The sequence below is a fragment of the Tiliqua scincoides genome, chromosome 3, assembly GCF_035046505.1.
Source record: "Tiliqua scincoides isolate rTilSci1 chromosome 3, rTilSci1.hap2, whole genome shotgun sequence".
In the NCBI taxonomy this organism is placed as follows: Eukaryota; Metazoa; Chordata; class Lepidosauria; order Squamata; family Scincidae; genus Tiliqua; species Tiliqua scincoides.
In genome coordinates this window covers 172,310,551-172,330,803 of record NC_089823.1, presented here as the reverse complement: position 1 = coordinate 172,330,803, position 20,253 = coordinate 172,310,551, and the positions used below count along the sequence as shown (strand labels likewise).

At 41.5% G+C, this 20,253-nt stretch overlaps 1 protein-coding gene across 6 annotated transcripts in view; it reads left to right on the top strand.

Annotated features, from left to right (window-relative positions):
• ZRANB1 (zinc finger RANBP2-type containing 1) overlaps nucleotides 1-20,253 on the top strand; it is a 64,849-nt gene that overhangs the window by 29,412 nt on the left and 15,184 nt on the right. For all 6 annotated transcript variants that reach the window (XM_066618915.1, XM_066618911.1, XM_066618914.1 and 3 more), the window contains 3 exons: nucleotides 1,903-2,753; nucleotides 15,605-15,792; nucleotides 16,507-16,660. In XM_066618915.1, the coding sequence (XP_066475012.1) occupies nucleotides 1,940-2,753; nucleotides 15,605-15,792; nucleotides 16,507-16,660 (1,156 nt within the window). In that variant the 5' untranslated portion in view covers nucleotides 1,903-1,939. The remainder of the gene's footprint in view (nucleotides 1-1,902; nucleotides 2,754-15,604; nucleotides 15,793-16,506; nucleotides 16,661-20,253) is intronic.

The following is a 20,253-nucleotide window of genomic DNA, read 5'->3' as shown; positions in this document are numbered from 1 at the left end:
GTATCCCTATGCTAGGTGTATTATTAATACACAGCAATATACTTGCTTTATAAATGATCAGCTGCTGATCACTGTTGGAGACAGGATGCTGGAGTAGGTAGATTTTGTCTGGACCAGGAGGACTCATTTTTTTCAACTTTGTAAGCATTTCAATAGAATTGTTTTATCAAATGAACATTGTGAACAACCAGTCTGACCAACATTACACACACACACCCCTGTGGACCCCAATCCAACTAGTCATTTCTCCCATTCTCCTTGGATAGGATTGAACCCTTTTAATTTAATGAAATTAAATTTTTCCAGCAGCTGGTGGGGAAAACAAAAATAGACCATGAAAATATATCAGAGCTGATAAGGGTTTGGTTAGGAAGCTGATTTGTCTCCTATACTAGGAGATGCACAGCTCAAGCCTATGCATGTCTACTCAGAAGTAAGTCCCATTAGAGTCAATTGGGTTTACTCTCAGGAAAGTGTGGATAGGATTGGGCTGGCAATCACTTCATCAATGGCTGATAAGTATTCCCTTCAAATAGCAAGATTCATCACTTTAAAAATACAGCCTTTCCTCTTCAGTCAAACAGCAAGATTATAAATAAAAACAGTACCCTTTTTCTGCTCCTGGCCAAGTAAAGTGTGTGCTTGTCTCTCCCCTCCCCCTTTGCCAACTGCATGGAAGCAACTTTAAGACCCCTGGTGACTGGTAAAATAGGAAGCGTTTTATTTGGGGAGGGGGAGGAAAGCGGGAAGGTTTGGAGATAGAAAGGGGGGAGTAGAAGAGGGAGGGGGTTGAAAAGAGATTTCACTTTGATGAGAAGCGATCCCAGGATGGGAACTAGGAACCAAGCAGAGAAGGATCAGCGAGGGTTAAGGACTGCAAGCTGAGCATGCTTGGTACTTGCCAGATGGGGGTTGAAGAGCTTTGGAAACAACATGCAGCTAGCACAGAAGGCAGCAGCCTCGGAGTGGAGGGAGAAGAGGGCGGGGCGGCAGCAGCCCCTCTTGCAGCTGAGTAACTCCCGTTTCTTCTGATTTAAAAAAAAAGCACAGAAGACGGGCTCATATTCTGCCCAGGGGTGTGACTGTATCGCTGCGAGAGGACATCCTGCGCCTCCCCTTTGAGTTCCTGGCGCCTCCCTAAAGAGCCAAGCCGCACAGTTTGAATAACACTGCCTTAATGGCTTGGGAACAGAGTATCTGAAGGCCCACTGATTGTCACTTGCCTGGGATGAAATTCCATATTGGCGGGGACACTTCGGAGAAGACTCTTGTTCTTACCATTGTCTCCCTTGCTTAATTCAAGAGAGGCATATAAAGAAGTTCCCTCTCTGAAGATTTTGGGGAATGAGCTGGTCTGTATAAGAGTATAGAACGGCTCGTCCCCTAAGATCGTCAGAGAGGGTTCTTCTTTTGCATGCCTCCCCCCAGCTGAAGCTTGGGGGCAGCGGTGAGAAGAGCCTTCTTGGTAGAGGTCTCCCAAATGTGGAATTCTCTCCTGGGCAAATGAGGATCAGCTGCCTCTATGGACACTTTCCAGTGGGACTTATTAAGGGACTTATTATGTATGTTGGGACTTATGTATGTATGTTGGGACTTTATGTATGTATGTATATATGTTGGGACTTAATGTATGTTGTAAACCACCTTGGATACCAGGTTTTGTTACTTACGGAAAGGCAATATATAAATTTGCAATTAAAAAAAAAAGAAATAAGGTAATTAGATTCTCTCAGGGCTGTTTTCCCTTGCGCTGCTGAATAAAGCCATGCTAAGCTAGTCAAGGTTAATGAAGCTCTGTAATTATTCAGTCTTTTGAAAAAACTCAGCCCAAGGTTTTCTTGGCGTGTAAATGGCACATAGTGTATATGTTCTAATATATCTGTTCCTACTCTTCTTTTTAAGCTTTCTGCCTGAAACAATTTACTTCAACGGGTGCAGGATGACAGAACGTGGAATAAAATGGGCTTGTGAGTATTGTACATATGAAAACTGGCCATCTGCAATCAAGTGTACCATGTGCCGTGCTCAAAGACCTACTGGAACAATTATCACAGAAGATCCATTCAAAAGTGGTTCAAGTGATGTTGGTAGAGATTGGGATCCTGCAAGTATTGAAGGAGGCAGCAGCCCTTTGATATGTCCAGATTCTAGTGCAAGACCAAGAGTCAAATCATCCTACAGTATGGAAAGTACAAATAAGTGGTCATGCCACATGTGCACATATTTGAACTGGCCTCGTGCAATAAGATGCACTCAGTGCTTGTCTCAGCGTAGGACCCGGAGCCCTACAGAATCTCCTCAATCTTCAGGGTCTGGGTCAAGATCAGTTCCTTTCTCTGTGGATCCTTGTGAGGAGTACAATGATAGAAATAAACTGAACATGAGGACACAGCACTGGACTTGTTCTGTTTGTACATATGAAAATTGGGCTAAGGCCAGAAAATGTGTGGTGTGTGATCATCCAAGGCCCAACAACATTGAAGCAATAGAACTGGCAGAAACAGAAGAGGCTTCTTCAATAATAAATGAGCAAGACAGAACTCGATGGAGGGGAAGCTGTAGTAGTGGTAATAGCCAAAGAAGATCGCCTCCTACAACCAAGCGGGAATCTGAAGTGAAAATGGACTTTCAGAGAATTGAACTGGCTGGAGCTGTTGGCAGCAAAGAAGAACTTGAAGTTGATTTCAAAAAGCTAAAGCAAATAAAAAACAGAATGAAGAAGACTGACTGGCTGTTTCTTAATGCTTGTGTTGGTGAGTACTGTGATTCTCATATTTCACTTGAAGTGGGAGGAAATTTTTTTTAATAACATAAATGGGAGGAAATTTGATATATACTGGCTCAAGTGGGCTATACAGTTAAAATGTATAGAAAAACTACAAACAAAATGTGGATAATAATGGATATGTAGGCATATTTTCTGCATGTTACACAGAGCTGAAAACCTTACGTTGGAAGACTAATTAAATTTTATTGATGTGGGGTAAAATTAAAGTTCTTAAAATGAGACTTTAAGACCTGCATTGAGAAACTATCTTTTTATAAACAATAATTGCTTAGCCTTGTTTCTATAAATTGTCACCCTACTTTACGATGACAAGATGTCTGTCTTTAAATTAGCAGCTGTCGTTCATGACTGTTTGTAAACAGTGTAGCTCTTACACAAGTGTGAGGCAATCAGTTAAAAATAGCAGAAATGTTTAGCTCTTGAAGCATACTACTGACCTTGAAAAATCTATAGTAGTGACAAATGCTTCAATGTTATAAAACAATACAAATTGTAAAAAATGAATTATACTTTTAAATTTTTTATTTTTAAAAAATGTCCTGATGGATCTGTCTGTAGGTTTTGACTGATGGGTCTAACTATAAAAAGGATGGGCAGTATAATTCAGCTATGCTAGTATGTTCCAGTAGTGTTTTGATCGTATGATATTCTAGCCTTGCTGTTTTCATAAGTATTTGAAAACCCTGAATAGTAATTTTATGTAAATGACAGTTTGTGCCATATTTTTTAATGGCGGAATGCACATAGAATAAGACTTTTAATAGATATCTTTTTAAAAATGTCACCAGTTGAATATTTCCTCCTTCACTTAAAAAGGGAATGCTATTGCATGCATTTGTTTAATATTGTAGATGTTTAGTTAAGAGTACTGGGATTCTGAGAGATTAAGAACTTAAACATCACTTTGTTAACCCAGATGCCTGGTATTCCTTTAAATGTGTAGAAAGTTGGTTCTCTTCTTACAAGAGAGAGGCTTGTAAATATTATTGTAGACTTCTTTGTAGAAGTGCAATGTGCTGATGTTATGGAAATATTCTACTAGCATTTCAAGCATTTTTTCCATATTATTCAGGACTGGATCAGAAGGTAGACTTTTAATATTGATGTAGCTGAAGTACACAAGCTACAGATCTTATTTCAGAAGCATGGTCTATTAGGCCAGGGGTGTCAAACATAAGGCCCGGGAGCTGGATGCAGCCCGCAGAAGCTTTTTGTCTGGCCCTTGGGCTCTCAGCTGCTGAGCAATTCTGAGGTGACACTGCTTGAAAGGGTGGCCCACCTGATAATTGGGCTCTCCCATATCTTGAAATATGATTAAGATTTGTGTATTTTCTTTCCTGTCATTAGCAGCTAATGAGTTCCCGCATGAAAACAGAATGTTTATTTCTGGTTTTGACCTGTTTAAAGACATCACTTTGACCTGTTTAAAGACATCAATGACATTACCTCCAGCCCTCAGCAGGCATCATGAATGCTTTCGGCCCTCTGTATGGCATGAGTTTGACACCCCTGTATTAGGCTATCATGTAGAGAACCAAAAGTCTGCTTCTCCGTCATTTGTTATGCACCCGGGTAGCTTACCAGGTGAAGGGAGAGCAGAGGCAGCAGTCACAGCAGTCCATTATCCTTCTTGCTGGGCTTAATGTGAAAGTGCTGGGTGCCCTGCCCAACCTTCAGAATTTTAAACTTGGAATTTGAGTTTAACCCTGCAAGTGATTGAGGCATCTTCTGATGAAAATGACATAGTAAAATAGTGAGCAAGTTCCATTTTTGTTCCCCACAAGACTGTGGTTCCTCAAATATGTGCTGCGTTGCACTGGGGCACTGCAGTGAACTCAGTGGGGCTCTGAGACACTGCAAGATAGTTTAAGGGTGCTGTAGGATATTTAAAGGGAAACAGTGAGTGATACTGTGAAAAAATTACAATTGGTCGGAGAGGGTGATCATGAGAAGAGAAAGGTTTGGGAACCATTGCTATAAGATATTCTTTTCTCTTCATTGCGCTGATCATAAATTTGAAAACGGCTAAGGATATTTTCCTCTGAACGTAAAGTTCTTATAGCCCATTCCTAATCCCAGCAGCTCCACCGGGTGCAGTGGCACCAAAATGGTTACCATCACATCCAGTGGCACCACTGGGGCTGCTGGAGGTCTCCTTAGGAAAGGGGACTTTTCTCCCCTTCCCCAAATAACGGCACAGGGGCCACAATGGGTCTCCTCCATTCTGCGCTAGCTACTTTGCCAGCACAGACTGGAGGGGCTCTGTGTCAGACTTTGCAGCCCAACCTGGAGCATAGGATCTGGTGGAGCTGAGCTCCGCTGATCCCATTCTTCTCCCTACCTGGAACACCTCTCCCCATCCCCAAAGCGCCCTCACTGTTGCCCAGAGCTCCTACCATACTCCAGACAGCGTCTGTCTGGTGCCGAGGTCAGTGTCAACTGATGCTGGGTCGGCGCCAACTCCTTGCTGAGTGTCATGGACATGCCTTACGGCACATTTGCAACCCCAAGTACTGGCGCTGGAGTTCGGCATCTGCACTGAGGTTAAATTGGGCTCTTGAATTCTTCTGAGACTATCAATTCAAAATGAAAGTAACATTAGAATTGTAAGCTGCATTGAGCTTTTGGAAAGACAGAATATAAATGTTTTAAATAAATAGCACTGTACAAAGCCTGTAATAGATCATCTATTGCAGTGCATCCTTACAAGGAGAATACATTAGTTTTTCACTTGTTCTCATGTTTCCGTAAATTAAATATGCTGCCTCACTGGTTTGTTAGACTGGTTTCAACTGCTGTTTTCTGTAAATTGGAAGTTGCAGTGTTAGTATAGCATTTATTTAAATTAATATTTTTTTGTGGTTTTGTTTGTTAGTTACCATATGAAAGTAGTAGATTCTGTAGGCTTTTCAAAAACCTGTCTTTGAATTGCTGTATTGAATTGCTTACTGTTAAGTTTGTTACTTCTATTGTAATGTTAGACCATGTTATGTACCGTACAGAGAGAACTAAAGAATGTGGTTGCCACTGAAAGTTGAAGCTTTGCAACCAGTGGAATTATGTACTGGACTGGAATAGACCAACCTATCTCAGTGCTTGACAAATGTGTTGACCATTTTTTCTGTAGCACCTAGTATTTACCCTCCCTGACTTTCAGAGAGTTACTGCAGACCTGTTCATCAGTCTTTGAATTGCTGACTTGCTTCCATGTGCTGCTGCCAAGATCAGTGCCCATCTGGAGATGTATGCTTCTGGTAGCAGACTGTGCATTTCTGTCACATGAAGGTCACAACAGCCACAGTACGTTGAGGTTGAGCCTGTGAAAGTGGCAGCGCCGCTGCTTTAGTCTCTTGTTTTCCTGCTCATGGCTCCTTCAGTGCCCCATTTCAGCATTTTACTCTCAAAGTCCACCCACTCTTCTTGCATCTCTCTTCCCCCAACTATGTTCATGTGTGTCCTTAAATTAATCTCTCCTCCACTCAGTGATGGTCACAGCTCCCCCCTTCCTTGTTCTCCTTCCCCAATGTCCCTTGGCTCTGTTGCTAGCTCTTTTAGTTTCTCACTTTTAGTTTCTCTCTCCCCCCTCCTGCCCAGAGATTCATGGACTTCACTCTTGGCTCCCAGAGTCTTTTACTTTTTCTCTCTCCTTGTCTTCATTCCCATAGTTACTGCCTCAAGCTCTCTTCCCCGTCTGTGCACCTTTTACCTACAGGATACAGGACAACCCTGTGCATGTCTTTTTGGAAGCAAGTTCCTCTAAATTCAGTAGTGTTGGCTAAATGAATAGATTTTAGTCCTAGGCATGTCTCCTTTTCTCTGCCTCCAAACTATGCCCATTGGTGATTGCCATTAAATTAGTGGACCAGTCAGACAAGGCACTTTGCAAGGTGGGCAAAGTGTTGGAACTTCAACCAGGCTTCAACTGAGCAGCAACACAGAGGAACAGGGGTGTCTTAGCTTCCCCCACTTGTGAGTGTGGTTGTCCCCTGAGAAAGGGACTGTGGAAGATAACTTAGCATGCTGGGTGGGTGGCTAGGATGGGCATGCAGTATTTTATTTTTCTCATTCAGAAGGGAGGCTGGGAATGGGGGGGGGAGTGTGTGAATGCACACACAAGCACTGCTAGAAAGCCTGTTGGGTTGCCTCTTGTACCCAACTTTTCTTCCCTTACCTCTCTTTTTCACTCCTCAAAATTCTTTTCTTGTGGCCTACTTCCCTTTTTTACTCTTCAAAATTTTATTCTTTCAGCTAGACTTCCCACTCCTTTTCATCATCCATATATCATAATCCCCGTAGTAGTAACGGGGATTATAGTAGTAGTATATTTAGTAGAAACTAAAGATAGTTTGGATAGTTACTATCATTGTCTTAATTTTTTTTGTTTTTTCTCATTTCCCAGACTCAAACACTTTCACTTCTCTTTGCCTTTCCATTTTGGTCTTATGTCTCTGTAGTTGTTGCAGTGTTGGAATTGTAGGTTACAGATTACTTGGTCATCAAGGAGGCAGTAGGAGACAAGGTCTGACTCCTAGATACAAAGCAAATTTGTCAAGCATTGTGTTAAGCATATACAAATTAGCAGAGTACAGTACAGTTTTGGAAAAGTTTTAGATCTTTGCTAAACAGGCTAGAGCTTCCACTCTCTATTTCTGGTCAAATTTGACACCACATCTTTGCAGTGGAAAGGAAGTCTGTACTTTCCCCTAAATAAAATGGAAAATGTCCACAATTTTCAAAATAGAATTCCTAATCTTATTTATGCCAGCCAGTATTTTAACTTTTGTCAGCCTGTTTTGAATGGGGTTGCATTCTCACTCAGGAGGCAGATCAGGTGCTCTTAAAACCCTTATGATGTTGATCCTGAATACCTGAAGGACTGCTGTTGCCTGCATGTGCCTTCCTGCATGGTTTATTATACACTGGAGTTTTTACACTGGATGCCTTTGCCATGAAAGGTCGGGTACCTCGGAGCGGTGCCTTTGCAGTGTTGCTTTCTTTCTTTGGAGGTCCATCTAGGCTCCTTTGTACGCTTTCATTCTCCAAGCTTTCACTTTTTCAACTATGTGAACTCTTGCCGATGTCAAAATTAGCCGAGCAAAGCTGTTACTGAATGTGTTGTTTCTATAGCTGGTGTGTTTAACAGCCTAATCCAAAGGAAATCCCCACGGAGCAATGCAGTGGGGCTGGCACAGCTACTGCTGTACCTTGCAGGGGATTTTTGGCTGCTGGAGGTCTCCTTGGGGTAAGGGGACGTTTGTGCCCTTGCCGCAGCAGCCGCTGTGGATCAACTCCAACCTGCACCAGCTCAATTGCTGGTGCAAGTCTTTGTTAACCTGGGTAGATGGATCAGGCCCTGGAAGGGAATAGGAATTTGGTGTGCACTGCTGTGGATACTGTCCTCCTCCCTGCCTCCCTCACAGCCCTGTTCCTGTCTCTAACCCTCCTGTGTGGGCTTACATGCTCTGGTTGGTCTCTGTGGGTCTGCTGGTGCATGGGGGGCTGCTCCAGCTTTCCGGCCAGTAGACCTGCACACATCAGCAGAGGCTGTTTTGCAACTGCTGGAAAGGAGTGCTAGTTAATTGGTGAGAGGATAGGATTGAAATGTAAATGTTGTATATTGTTGATGAGACAAAAAAAGCAGGATTTACATCATAAAAAAATTAAATTTTCTTTTTCACCTCCATTATTTGATGGGAAAGGGATGAGAACAAAGTCTATATACTATGCTATGAAGGTGACTTCTTTCCTCTCCCTGTCCCCCAGTTTTATAAGTAACAAGCATGCATCAGAGAGTTGGACTATAAAGAATATGTGTCCAGTTCCACTTCAGGTTCATTGGTAACATTAACAGTAACTTTAAAAAGTTTGGTAACTGGTTTAGATGTGTCTTGCAGGACAATATCAAACCCATAACTGACTGGCGGTGCAATCCTATGCATGCTTACTCAGTAGCAAGCCAAACTGAATTCAGTGGCGTTTACTCCCAGGCAAGTTTGTGTAGGATTGCAATCTTAAATCTGTATGAAAATAAGTGAAATTAATTATGCTGGGTTTATACCTCCTTGTCCTTCACTGCAGATCAGTGTCATTATGTAGCGCTCTCAGGTAAATGTGAGGACCCCGCGTTTCTCATTTTTTCCTATGTAAACTGGGTTAAGTTCTGCTTCCTGTTAGAGAGCTAGTTTAATCAAGTATTCATGCTGCTAGCAGCCTGATTTTGTCACACTGTGAGGTTAAATGCTTACCTCAAGATATGCAAGATATGCATATCAAGTTACAGCAAGATATGCTTTGCCCCTGGTAAGTTTTTATACAAAGTTGATGCATTGGGGGGGGGGGGGAGTGAACCATGGATAACTGAATCTGTGGCTACAGGATCCATGGATATATGGGCCCACCTGTATAGCATCTTTGAATATAGCTGGAGCAGAGAGAAACCTAGCCATCCCTCAAAAGGAATCTCCTGACTATTGTGTACAATTCTTTTTGATTTTTTTAACTGTTTACTTCTTTAGTGTTCATAGATTCGGATTCAGTTCAAATTTAGGGCAACTTATTTTCAATATCTGTGATATTTTCATTATCTGTGGGGGTTCCAAGAGCAGAACCCCTATGGATAACGAGGGCTGGGTAGATGGATCCAGGTTCAATTCCAATTCACTGAAAAAAATCTCTGCATTGCTTTTTGGTTCAGGTCCAGCCTAACATTCTGACACACATTGATGTTTGTGACTTATAGTGACTTATACTGACTGATTTCACATATACTGGAGATTTGTGAAATGATAGCTACTGTGTGGTAGCATAGGAAATCTTGATTGGATTATTTATATCAGGAATTAATGTTCTTGGTACTCAAGGCATGGGCATTCTATTGAGAAGGCATAAACTTCTAGTAGTGTGTGTGTGTGTGTGTGTGTGTTTACCCTGCTGACCTGAGTAAGCTCATAGTGACTCCCATGGTGGGTAAGTCGATGTATAAATGGACTCTGTGTCATCCTGTGAACATCTAGTTTCTTGCAAAGCTGCATTCCCATAGCTAATTGTGCCCTTCCTCCAAAAGCTGCATCTGCCTACTTCACCAGGCTGACATGGAGATGAAAAATCTACTGTTCATGCTCTAACAGAGTAAGAAACTGATTCTAGAGCAAGAATTCTAACTTATAGAAAAAATGTAATGCAATACATTTTTGGGGAGAAGGGTGATTTAAGCTCTGTTCAGTGAATTGGTTTAGATTCAGATTGTTCAGACCAGCAGTTCCCAAAGTCCTACTCGGAGTTTGGGACAGTGGTAAGTAGTTGTGGGGGCAGGTGCCCCAATGGCACCTCAGTGATTGCTCAGTGATCGCTGTGGTGCGGGGACCCAGGGGCTTTTTTTTTTTTTACTTACCTGGAGGGCAGCACTGGCCTCCTTCAGGGTCCAGGGGGCTCACAGCCCCTTCTGATGTCCTCAGCCGTGCTGTATGCAGTGCAAAAAACAGAAGTAACTTTTGATCGGAGATAAGCGCTGCATATATCCCCTTCCCCATTCCTTCTTCACACTTTGTTATACCCACCAGAGGCAGCTGTTTTGATTCAAAATGGAACATCAAGCTGCTAATGCACACATTTTTGTGCTATATGTACCTTGAATTTGAGTTAGATATTCATCTTATTTTTCTGCCAGCTAATCTTGCCTTATTAATAAGCAATGGAAGCTGCAGTGAAGGCATTTGACAACTGTTATGCTTGTTTAGAGAGAAAAGGATGAAAAGTGACCTTTTGCAGAAGAATGTCTGTTGCTGCAATTCTACCATTTGCTTACAGAGAAGAGGTTCTGTTTCCTTGCCTGAGAGAATCCTTCAGAGACTGTTGGAATTGGTTATCTCAGAATGTAGCTTTTTCCACTTAACTCTTTTATTGACACCTTGAGAAATAATGAGCTGGAAAAAAGTGTTTGCATAATGTGTTTAGAAAACAAGCTCTTGTCACATCAAGAAGTCTTCAGAGAGATTCTGTTAGTTATATTCAGTTGTTGGCATTATTCAGAAATTGTTGTAGAGACCAAGAATGCCATTTGCTTTTTAGGCACAGTTTATTCCTTTATCTTTGCTGTATAACTGGTTCTCATCTTCTCGGTACCCCAGCACAAATGAGAGAGATATCTCCCTTTCCCACAGCACTTGGGGTTGATAACCAGAGCCCATCTTGTTCTTTTCTGCCTTCTATACAAGGCTATGTAGGAGCTATAAAGGACCCACTTTGGTGGTTTTTGGACCCCATGCTGTAAAGTCCCAGGGGCCAGGAGGCCACCTCAGAAGTAAGAGGTGGATTTTTGAGGTCTGTACAAAGTTTCCTGTGACGGGAATAGGAACCCAACTTGGACTATCGTATTTTTGGCTTTTATAGCACGTAGGGTGCCAGAACAATGCCACTCTGTCTGGTAAAGGGAGATCATCTTACAGAGTGCCACTGAATAATTATATTACCATGTTCCTAATGAATGGCTTGTTGCTCTTGCTTAGTACCCTCCTGCTGGCATGATCTGGAAAAGATGATAGCTCACTTAGTGTAAACATCAGAAAAATATAGAGGGGAGAAATGTATTTCTCAAACCAGGTCTCTTTGAGATCATGTAGAAAAAGTGAGGGTGTAAAATGTCTGTGGCACTTTATGCTATGATCTTCTTGCTTAAAATGTTGCATTGGCATTTGAGAACTTTAAATTGAAAAATTCACAAATATTAATTTAACTTACTAACCAGCTTCTCTCTTTGTTCTGAACAACCTTTCCCCAGTACTCTGGCATACACAAAGGGCCTGAGCGAAAGGCAGAGACTTCTCTCATTTTGTACTAGGATTATAGAAATGGTGAGAAACAGGAGGACCATCTCCTGTTTATTTCCTACCACCTTGAAAATAGTTGTGTTATCCAGAGCTCAGGAGACGGTATTGCTGCTGGGTGTCTGTTTTAGCCAGAGAGCTGGGGAGCTTGCTGTTGGTGAGTACATTTTGTAGATGCCTGCAAGTAGATGATTGTGTACCAAGGTAGGATGTACCTTGGCAATGCAGTACAAGAGGGTTTTTTATTGCATATATTCCACTTTACAGATCTGGTCTGTGCATAGTTGATAACTTACTGCAATGCCTAAAGTGCTAATATGAAAAATGTAGGTAGTATATAATCCTTTGCTGTACAAGTGGGGCCTCTGTATTCACAGATCCTTTATCTGCGGAACTGGCTCAACAGGGGTCCCCCGGACCCATGTTGAACCAGACTTGGGCCCCACCTGCACCTCTGAAGGTGACCAAAACTGTGCTCTGGTCACCTCTGGAGGGCTTTCTAGAGCCTGCAGAGTCTGTGTGCCACAGTGTGCCTGTAGTGGTCATAAGGTTTCCATGGGCCTCAGAATGCCTTAAAATGTATAAAAATGTCACTTCGGTTTCCTGAGGGTTTCTTTTCTCCTCTCTGGGGCATTCTGAAGCCTGCAGAGGTTGCGGGTGGAAGTGCATGGCCTCTGTGGGCTTCAGAAAGCCCTCCAGAGGTCAGTGAAGCCCAGTTCCACTCTGCTTCAGAGGGCACGAGGGGCTGAAAATTGCAGATTTGCTTATTTGCAGTTTTCGGGATCTGTGGGTTATCCGAGAATGGATTCCCCTTGGATATTGAAGCCCCACCTGTATAGCTTTTTTCCTAACTAGGAGTTAGTTGTCAGTTTTATTTCTAGATGATCTACATCATGCATTACATTTCTATGAAGAACCTTCTTGGTCTGGAAAAAACTAGATAAACGTATTTTGAATAGTCCATTGCCCTCCCTATGCTCAAGTAATAAGTGGCAGCATGCAGCACTTTTTGTTGTAAGTGTTGTTTCTCTTCTCCAATTGATCTCTAGAATGAGATTCCAAAAGTTTGAGCATGCTGTTTTTACCATGGGGTTGACCTTAGGCCAGAGCTTTCCAGACTCTCTAGGAGAGTTTGGGACTTTTAAGTGTTTGCAGGGGAGGGGGCTGCACCAGTGCTCCCACAATCGTGCTGGCGCAGGGGGAAAGTGGCTTTTAAAACTTACTAAGGGTCACTCTTGCCCTCTGAAGGGTGCAGAGAGTCTGCGAACCCCTCTGCAGGCATCCCTGTGCTTCAGAAATGCTGCAGACAGTGATTTGAACCCACTTCTGGTTTTCAGTTGAAAGTCACTATCTGCAGCATTTCTGAGGTGCGGCGAGGCCTGCTGAGGGGTCTGCAGGCTCTTCATACCCTCCAGAGGGCAAGAGCGACCCCCAGTAAGTGTTTAAAATGCCCCCTTTCCTGGTACCAATGTGATTGCAGGAGCGCTGGTGCTGCTGTCAATGTTGCCCCTCCCTTAAAGGGGCAGTGACTGAGCTTCCCTAGCTTGAGCATCGCAATGCCCCAGTTTGGGAAGCTCTGTCTTAGGCTTTGAAATTAACAGTGTTCAGGCTGATAGTTCGTGGTCAAATAAAACTGTTCTTGCCTAACATTTTGCCTACTGCTTTGATAGGCATTCTGAAAGGACAAAGCTACAGCAAGTAGCTCTTCCAACTATCCAGTGTAACTGATATTCTGATCTTAAAGTCCTAGATACTTGTATTTTTGAGCGCTGGTAACCAAGATTCATTTACACTCAGCGTCTCCTCTCTCCTGTTCAAGTTGTTCCAATGTTAGATATCTCTGTGGCCTCTCTTCTGGCATGAGTCTCAGGGCCCAGACTTTGAACTGCCTGCTGTGCAGTAGAAGACAGGCCACCAAAGATGATTTTTCAGTTGTCGTGAAGGACAGTTCGTTCACTGTACTTGTCCATTTGTCCCTCCTATTGTTATGACCATTGTTTTTCGCCCAAATAACCTTGTTTTCTTTCCAGCTTGCTGTGTCATTGAGAGTATTTAATGAACTACTTTTTGGTGACTGCATTCCTTAGGAGGAGAAGATCCCTATTCTTCCTGTACCAGTATTATTAATTCTTGAAACCCATTTCAGGGAGGAAAAGATGTTGCAGCAAGCCTCAGCTGCTTAACATATAGTATCCCCACATAATTTGGTAGCCACAACGTGTCTATTAAATGTTTCATCTTCCTAAGATGGCATTAGATTCTGAGATCCCTGATGTTACTGCGTGAGAGGGTGACAAGATCATTGCTTTCCAAAACATTTTCTAATCCATAATTGAACTCTAAGTTTATTATTTCGTCCATGGCAGGAATACTATAGTGCTTCTCAAGTGGATATTCATTAGGTTCGTTTCAGTCAAAATAGCCCCCACTAAGTCCTCTGAGGCCTACTTGTCCATTCTTGAGACTGCTTCCAACATATGAAAAAGCACACTCAACTTGTTGTAATGGCAGAGTAGCTGTGTGGTTCTTGTCATGCGCCTTGGGAATGTATTTGCCTTCCACAAAACTGCAATTTGATTAGGCAGAATATTCAAAGTAGTGTTGTCAGAAATTTCTGTGATCTGGGTTATAGTCCTAACTGGTGTCTTTCATGATCCTGTACATCCTAGGAGAGATGCAAATTCATTCTTAGAGCATATACAGAATACTAGAATTGCTTTCCCTGCAAAGTGGCCAAAGTAGTTCTCTTACATTTAAAGCAACTGCTTCTGTTCATCCAGTATTGCATCTCTTCTAGCAGCTATTTGCTGATGTTCCTTTTGCGTCCTTTGTTAGATGATGAACTCTTTTAGGACAGGGAACCATTTTATTCATATATTTTGCTACCTAAACCCCTTTGAAATTTTTGTTGAAAAGCAATATATAAATATTCTTAATGAAGGATGATGTTGATAATGTCTTTAAAATACATGAGATGGCTCACAGTCAGAAGCAGCTACAGGCATGTGCTGCTTAACGACCTTCCACTTAACAGCAGACCACATATAAGAGGGTGGTCAAAGCACAGCAAAGAGGCTTTTAATGAGTCCCTTAGGTCTCCCATGGCCTGCAGCAGAGTGTCTGTTTACACAACAAAGAGGCTCTTAATGCACAGAAGAGGCGATCAGTCTCCAGCACAGCCAGCTCGTGTCTGTCAGGGAGTATCTGTTTACACAACAAAGGCACAAGATTGGCCTGAATGTGGGCTTAACAACATAATCACATGACCATCGGAGAATGTTAAGTGACTCTCACCTGTACTATGCAATCATAGGCAAAACTTCTATTAGTCTTCTAACATAGTTTTTGAGACAAACTTCGGTTGCATCCTGCCTCCTTCTGAAGTGTGCCTTTAGTGGTCATAGGCAGATGAGTTATGTAGTCTTTGAAGAGCTTCTAATATGGCATGCTTGATGTTAAGTTCTCGAAGAGAGAGAATTTGAATGAATGAGCCTAGAGTACATTGCAGAAGGACTCTCCTGGTGAGATTGTTAATATCTATTCATTAATGCAACTAGATGGGGGTTATAAGCAAGAAAACTTTAATAACTTAACTTTATTAATGTACGTGAAGTTCTTCCACAGTGGCCATGTGAAATTTTTCTGTCTTTCTCTTTGATTGCTATCACATGTAATTCCTTTGTCCCATGAATTTGTTCTCCTCCTTGAAAGGGATTGAATGGGTTATCACCTTCACATACACTGCAGCAACAACCCTAAATGTGTTGTGAGCTGTGCATTATTGTTTGACTAGCAGTGTTGTAGAACTCCACCTACGGCAACTAAGTTCAGTTTTTCCCCCTTTCATTGTACTTCATTTTAGTGAGATGTATATTTGTGTTGATTAATACCTGCGTACAAAATTGCTGTTTCTACAATAATTTCAATGAATGCATTAAACCCTGTATTGTGAGTGGTAACTTCATAACTGTCCATCTGTCCTTCATATCTGTAGGGGTTGTAGAAGGTGATTTGGCTGCTATTGAAGCGTACAAGTCATCAGGAGGAGATATTGCTCGCCAGCTTACTGCAGATGAAGTACGCTTGCTAAATCGCCCTTCTGCTTTTGATGTGGGATACACACTTGTTCATCTTGCTATACGTTTTCAAAGGCAAGATATGTTAGCAATTCTGCTTACAGAGGTGAGTCTTCATTTTCCCTTTATGTGCTATGTGAGAGTATCTTTGGGTTCCAGTGATAATTCAAACTTCATCAGAGTAAGGAGGGAGCTTTCCTTAATTGATCAGTTCACCTCCTGGGTTTTGAAAAGCTTTCAGGTCAGTTTGTGTTCAGCTGTTTGAACATTCCTAATATTGGGACCATATTAGGGGCACGTAATCAAGTATTTGTATGATATAGCAGAAAACAGGGCAGCTTGTTTCAGGTGTATGAAGTAAGAATTTCACTTAATACCAAAGACTGTTCACAGTTGCTGCCAACTCTTTGCGAATTCTAATTTTCATTTATTGAAATATAGTATGTAAGCATAGGATGAAGTGACAATTATTACCTTTAACCAAAAGACAGCTAATTGGTTTTTAATTTCCATTTTTCTTGTGAGGAGCTCAGGACAGCATGCATGGGTTTATCTCATTTTCCTTTGAATATTCCTGTGAGATAGATTAGACTAAGAGTGCCTGACTGAACTAGATCACATAGCAACTGCCCTGTTTGAGGAGGAATTTGAACTCAGGTGTCCAGAGTCCCAAGTCAAACATTCCTGTCATAACAATACATGATCTTCCTTGATGCTGATAGTACCCTAAGCTGTGCTTAGGAAAATAAGTTTCTCATATGTTTTACTATGTGACCCATTTCTCCTGAAACAAATGAGGCTGTTAAATATCCTGTTACAGGTATCCCAACATGCAGCCAAGTGCATTCCAGCTATGGTGTGCCCAGAGCTTACTGAACAAATCCGGCGTGAAATTGCTGCATCTCTTCATCAGCGGAAGGGAGATTTTGCTTGCTACTTCCTAACTGACCTTGTAACATTTACGTTGCCTGCAGGTAATTATGAGAGACTACTTTTTTCACTAGTTGTGTCTTTGGTTGGGTTAAAAGTATACAAAATTGCTTTCTGTCTTTTTTTTTTTGGACTCTTCCTTGCATAAATTGATGGAAAGTCTACAACTGTGTTGATTTCTCAGTGTTTCCAGGTGAAATAGAAAGCCTTTGTCCTTGTGCTTCACTTTGAAATGTTGCTTGAGACTCATTCCTTTGCTTAAATGTCAAGCTAGTCTTGGGATCTCTATTTTAGTGTAGGCTTCAAACTTCCTGACAGCCATGAAAATGTTTACAAGCCCCCTAAAGTTCCAATAGCCTAACCATGCCCGAGATCATTGTACTGAACAAATGCTTGTGTAAACAATCTAGTTTTTAACTGGCACATTTCTCTTCTTTCTCCCTGTTCCCAAATCTCACTATGACTGCTTTTCAAGGGTTTACTGTATCCTTCTGACTATGTAGTTGTGACTATATAGTGGACAATAGGTTCTTCAGAAGTTGCAGTACATTTTCTCAGAAAGGCCCATAGAAGTGTATAGAAAGCTTGGTGATGCATATATTCATACAGAAGGTATGACTGGGAACTGTAGCTATTAAGCCTACCTATAATGCCACAAACCTGATTTGAACTTGCAAATTATGTGATATAGAAGGTATTGGTTCAGAATCTATTCTGGCAGCTGGATATAGTATACTGCAGGATTCAGATGATGAATTTCTCTTGCCCAGAATCAGTTAGGGGGTGGTCTGAGCAGGTATGTAATATGCACAGAACAAGTTTGTTAATCTACTCCAGGGGTCTCCAAACCCCAGCCCTGGGGCCAGATGCGGCCCGTGGCAAGCTTTTATCCGGCCTGCGGCCAACCTCTTGTCCCCTGAAAGTCTCTGGCCCACTCAACTGAACATGACCAGAACTGTGCTCTGATTGTGTCTGGAGGGTGTTCTGAGGACCAGAGAGGTTGAATGAATGAACCCATTGATTTATTTATTCACTCTTCTAAGTTCCATCTCAAATTTATTTATATTTTATATTTAAATTATTTTTCTGGCCCTCAACACCACACCAGATATTTGATGCGGTCCTCTGGCCAAAATATTTGGAGACCACTGATCTTCTCTCATGATTTTCAATACTTCTTTGTGCAGTTGAGTTATACTTATTATTAAGGATATTTATATACCGCTTTTCAGCAAAAAGTAGTTCACAAAAGCAGTTTACATATCAAAATAAACCAATAAATGGTTCCCTGTCCCCAGAGGGCTCAAGAAGAGATGCAGAAGTGACACCAACAACAGCCATTAGAAAAAAGTCATGCTGGGGTGAAGAGGGATGGTTGTGTGACACCACTTAAAAGGTCCATTTTTGCCCAGTTAACAGGGTTTTTACGTTCGAGTACATTAGAAAGATGCTTCATTTTAAAAAGGGGGCAAAATCCTTGAGATTTAGGAATACTGTTTCTCCAACACTTGGATTTTTACTATAATCTGAATTGTTATTTTAAGTGTATTTACCAAAGCAATTGCAAATAGATTTTAGTACATGCAGACCTAATAAAAGGTCACACTTTTGAATGCATAGGTTTTTTGTGCTGTTTTTTTGTGCTGCGAGTATAGGATATAGCAAAAGGGTCCACATTTAAAAATGGGGGAATCGCATTTAAAATTAAAAGAATATTGTATATAACCTTCTTGTTATATTGTATAAACTTCTTTTAATTTGAAATGTTGCATTTAAATGTGGACCAGTGAGAACTTCATGGAGGCAAGAGAAGAAGATAGGACAAGAGCAGTAATGTCCTTGGTCTAGCCTCCCTCTCCACCTTCAGTCTACACTGCACCACCTTCATCCAGTGAAGGAGAGTCACTTGCTGAAGTGAGCTTTGTAGTCTCCACTTGTGGAGCAACTGTGGTGGCTGTCCAGTCTGATGGCAGCTTTGTGTGGTAGTGGTGGTGGTGGTGGAAGCCTCCATAGTGGCAGTAGGGCTGGGGTGATAAAAGCTTGCTTTATCTTTCTTCATCCCTCCATAGGCATCCACTGCAGAGGTGTGTGGTGCAAACTTCTGGCGGTGCATGAGGGAATTGGCTTTAGAGGATGCCTCAAAACCAATTCCTTCCGTCTGCATGTATTCCTTGTAAATAGTGTGAGGACATCTTCCTTGCAGTTTAAAGGTTTGTGTATGTTGTACAGAGTTGACCTCGATTCAGTATCTCCCAAGATGCCAGGATGAAAATTCCCTTCAGCCTGGAGTCTAAACTCCCAAATGTGGCGACAGAGGTTTGCACCTGCATGCTGCTCTCAGAGAGCTCCATGATAATATGAGGACAGAGTGAATATGAAACCTTCTTCTTGTTCCCATTATTTTGAGAGCTGAAATGTTTTAACGTCCAAGGTTTTCTATATACCTTGGGTGAGTGGGGACCACTGTAGTATTAAGGAACCTGCTCTGACCCCATTCACTAACTTCGCTGAACACATTCATTTTGTAGAAAACTCCCTTTTAAGGGTTTAATAATCTAAATGAACCAAAATTGATTACAGTCATAGATGTTTAAATTCTATCATGGCCTAGGTTAGGGTCACCTTATATACTTTATATATTTCACTAGGCACTTGAGTTCTTTTCTGGTTTGAGATACATTTGCTGAAAATCTCTTGTGAAAATCTGTACTGTCCCTTTAGCAATATTGTCTGATTTGTCATTTATCTAGCTTTTAAATATTTGTTACTGTAATGACTGTAGTGATTCATAAACTTGAAATTGCTGTGCTCTAGTTACAATAGAGAATTACTTGATGATACCAAAGGGAGTATTTTTAACAGGACAATAGTTCTAGCTCTGTTCAGAGGCTTTGAAAACAGAAACACTTTCTTCAGCTTTGTATTTTTGTATTCGGTTTGTTCCGATTCACTGGATCAAGTAATGCAGAACAGATAATATGACTATGTGAACATTATTGCATTTGGCATATCTCTGGGTAAGTGGGGTGAGAAGGGGAAGAGAAGAAAGATAATGTTACTTGAAGTAAAATTGTAAAGGCTACTAGAATAGAGTGTGAAAGAGAAACTTCAGCTTTACTCTTCTCATTTTTGTCTGGAAATACCATGGGCATTTGGTATATACATTTAGGATATATACAGATTCATGTATTTTCTTCATAGAGACTAATCTCTGTGTGTAGGAGAGCTTGAAAGTAGGCATAGCCCGCTTCAGAATTACTGTTTGTGGACAGCAAGCATGTCAGGGGCTCAGCAGGACTTTACCCTCTAATCATGTCCCCTTATACTGACATGCTAGGTAATCATGCCTTCTCTTCCCATGTTCAGCACTGACATCCTGGAATGTTTCATATGTCTGAAGATTGCAGCTCAAAAATCTTTAGGTGCAGAAAATTCCATTCTGTACATCACTGAGGAAAGTCACAGACAATCTTTTTTCTGGGGAGTTCAGTTAATGTATTGTGATAGGAGGAGAATGTATAGACCTGCTTTGAAAGTGTTTTGCATCCCAGATGCATTGTTTATGTGCCCCATTTTAGTTTTTTGCATCATTCTGGGGAGTAGTAGATTATTTTTATGAACAACTTTAACCCTTGCT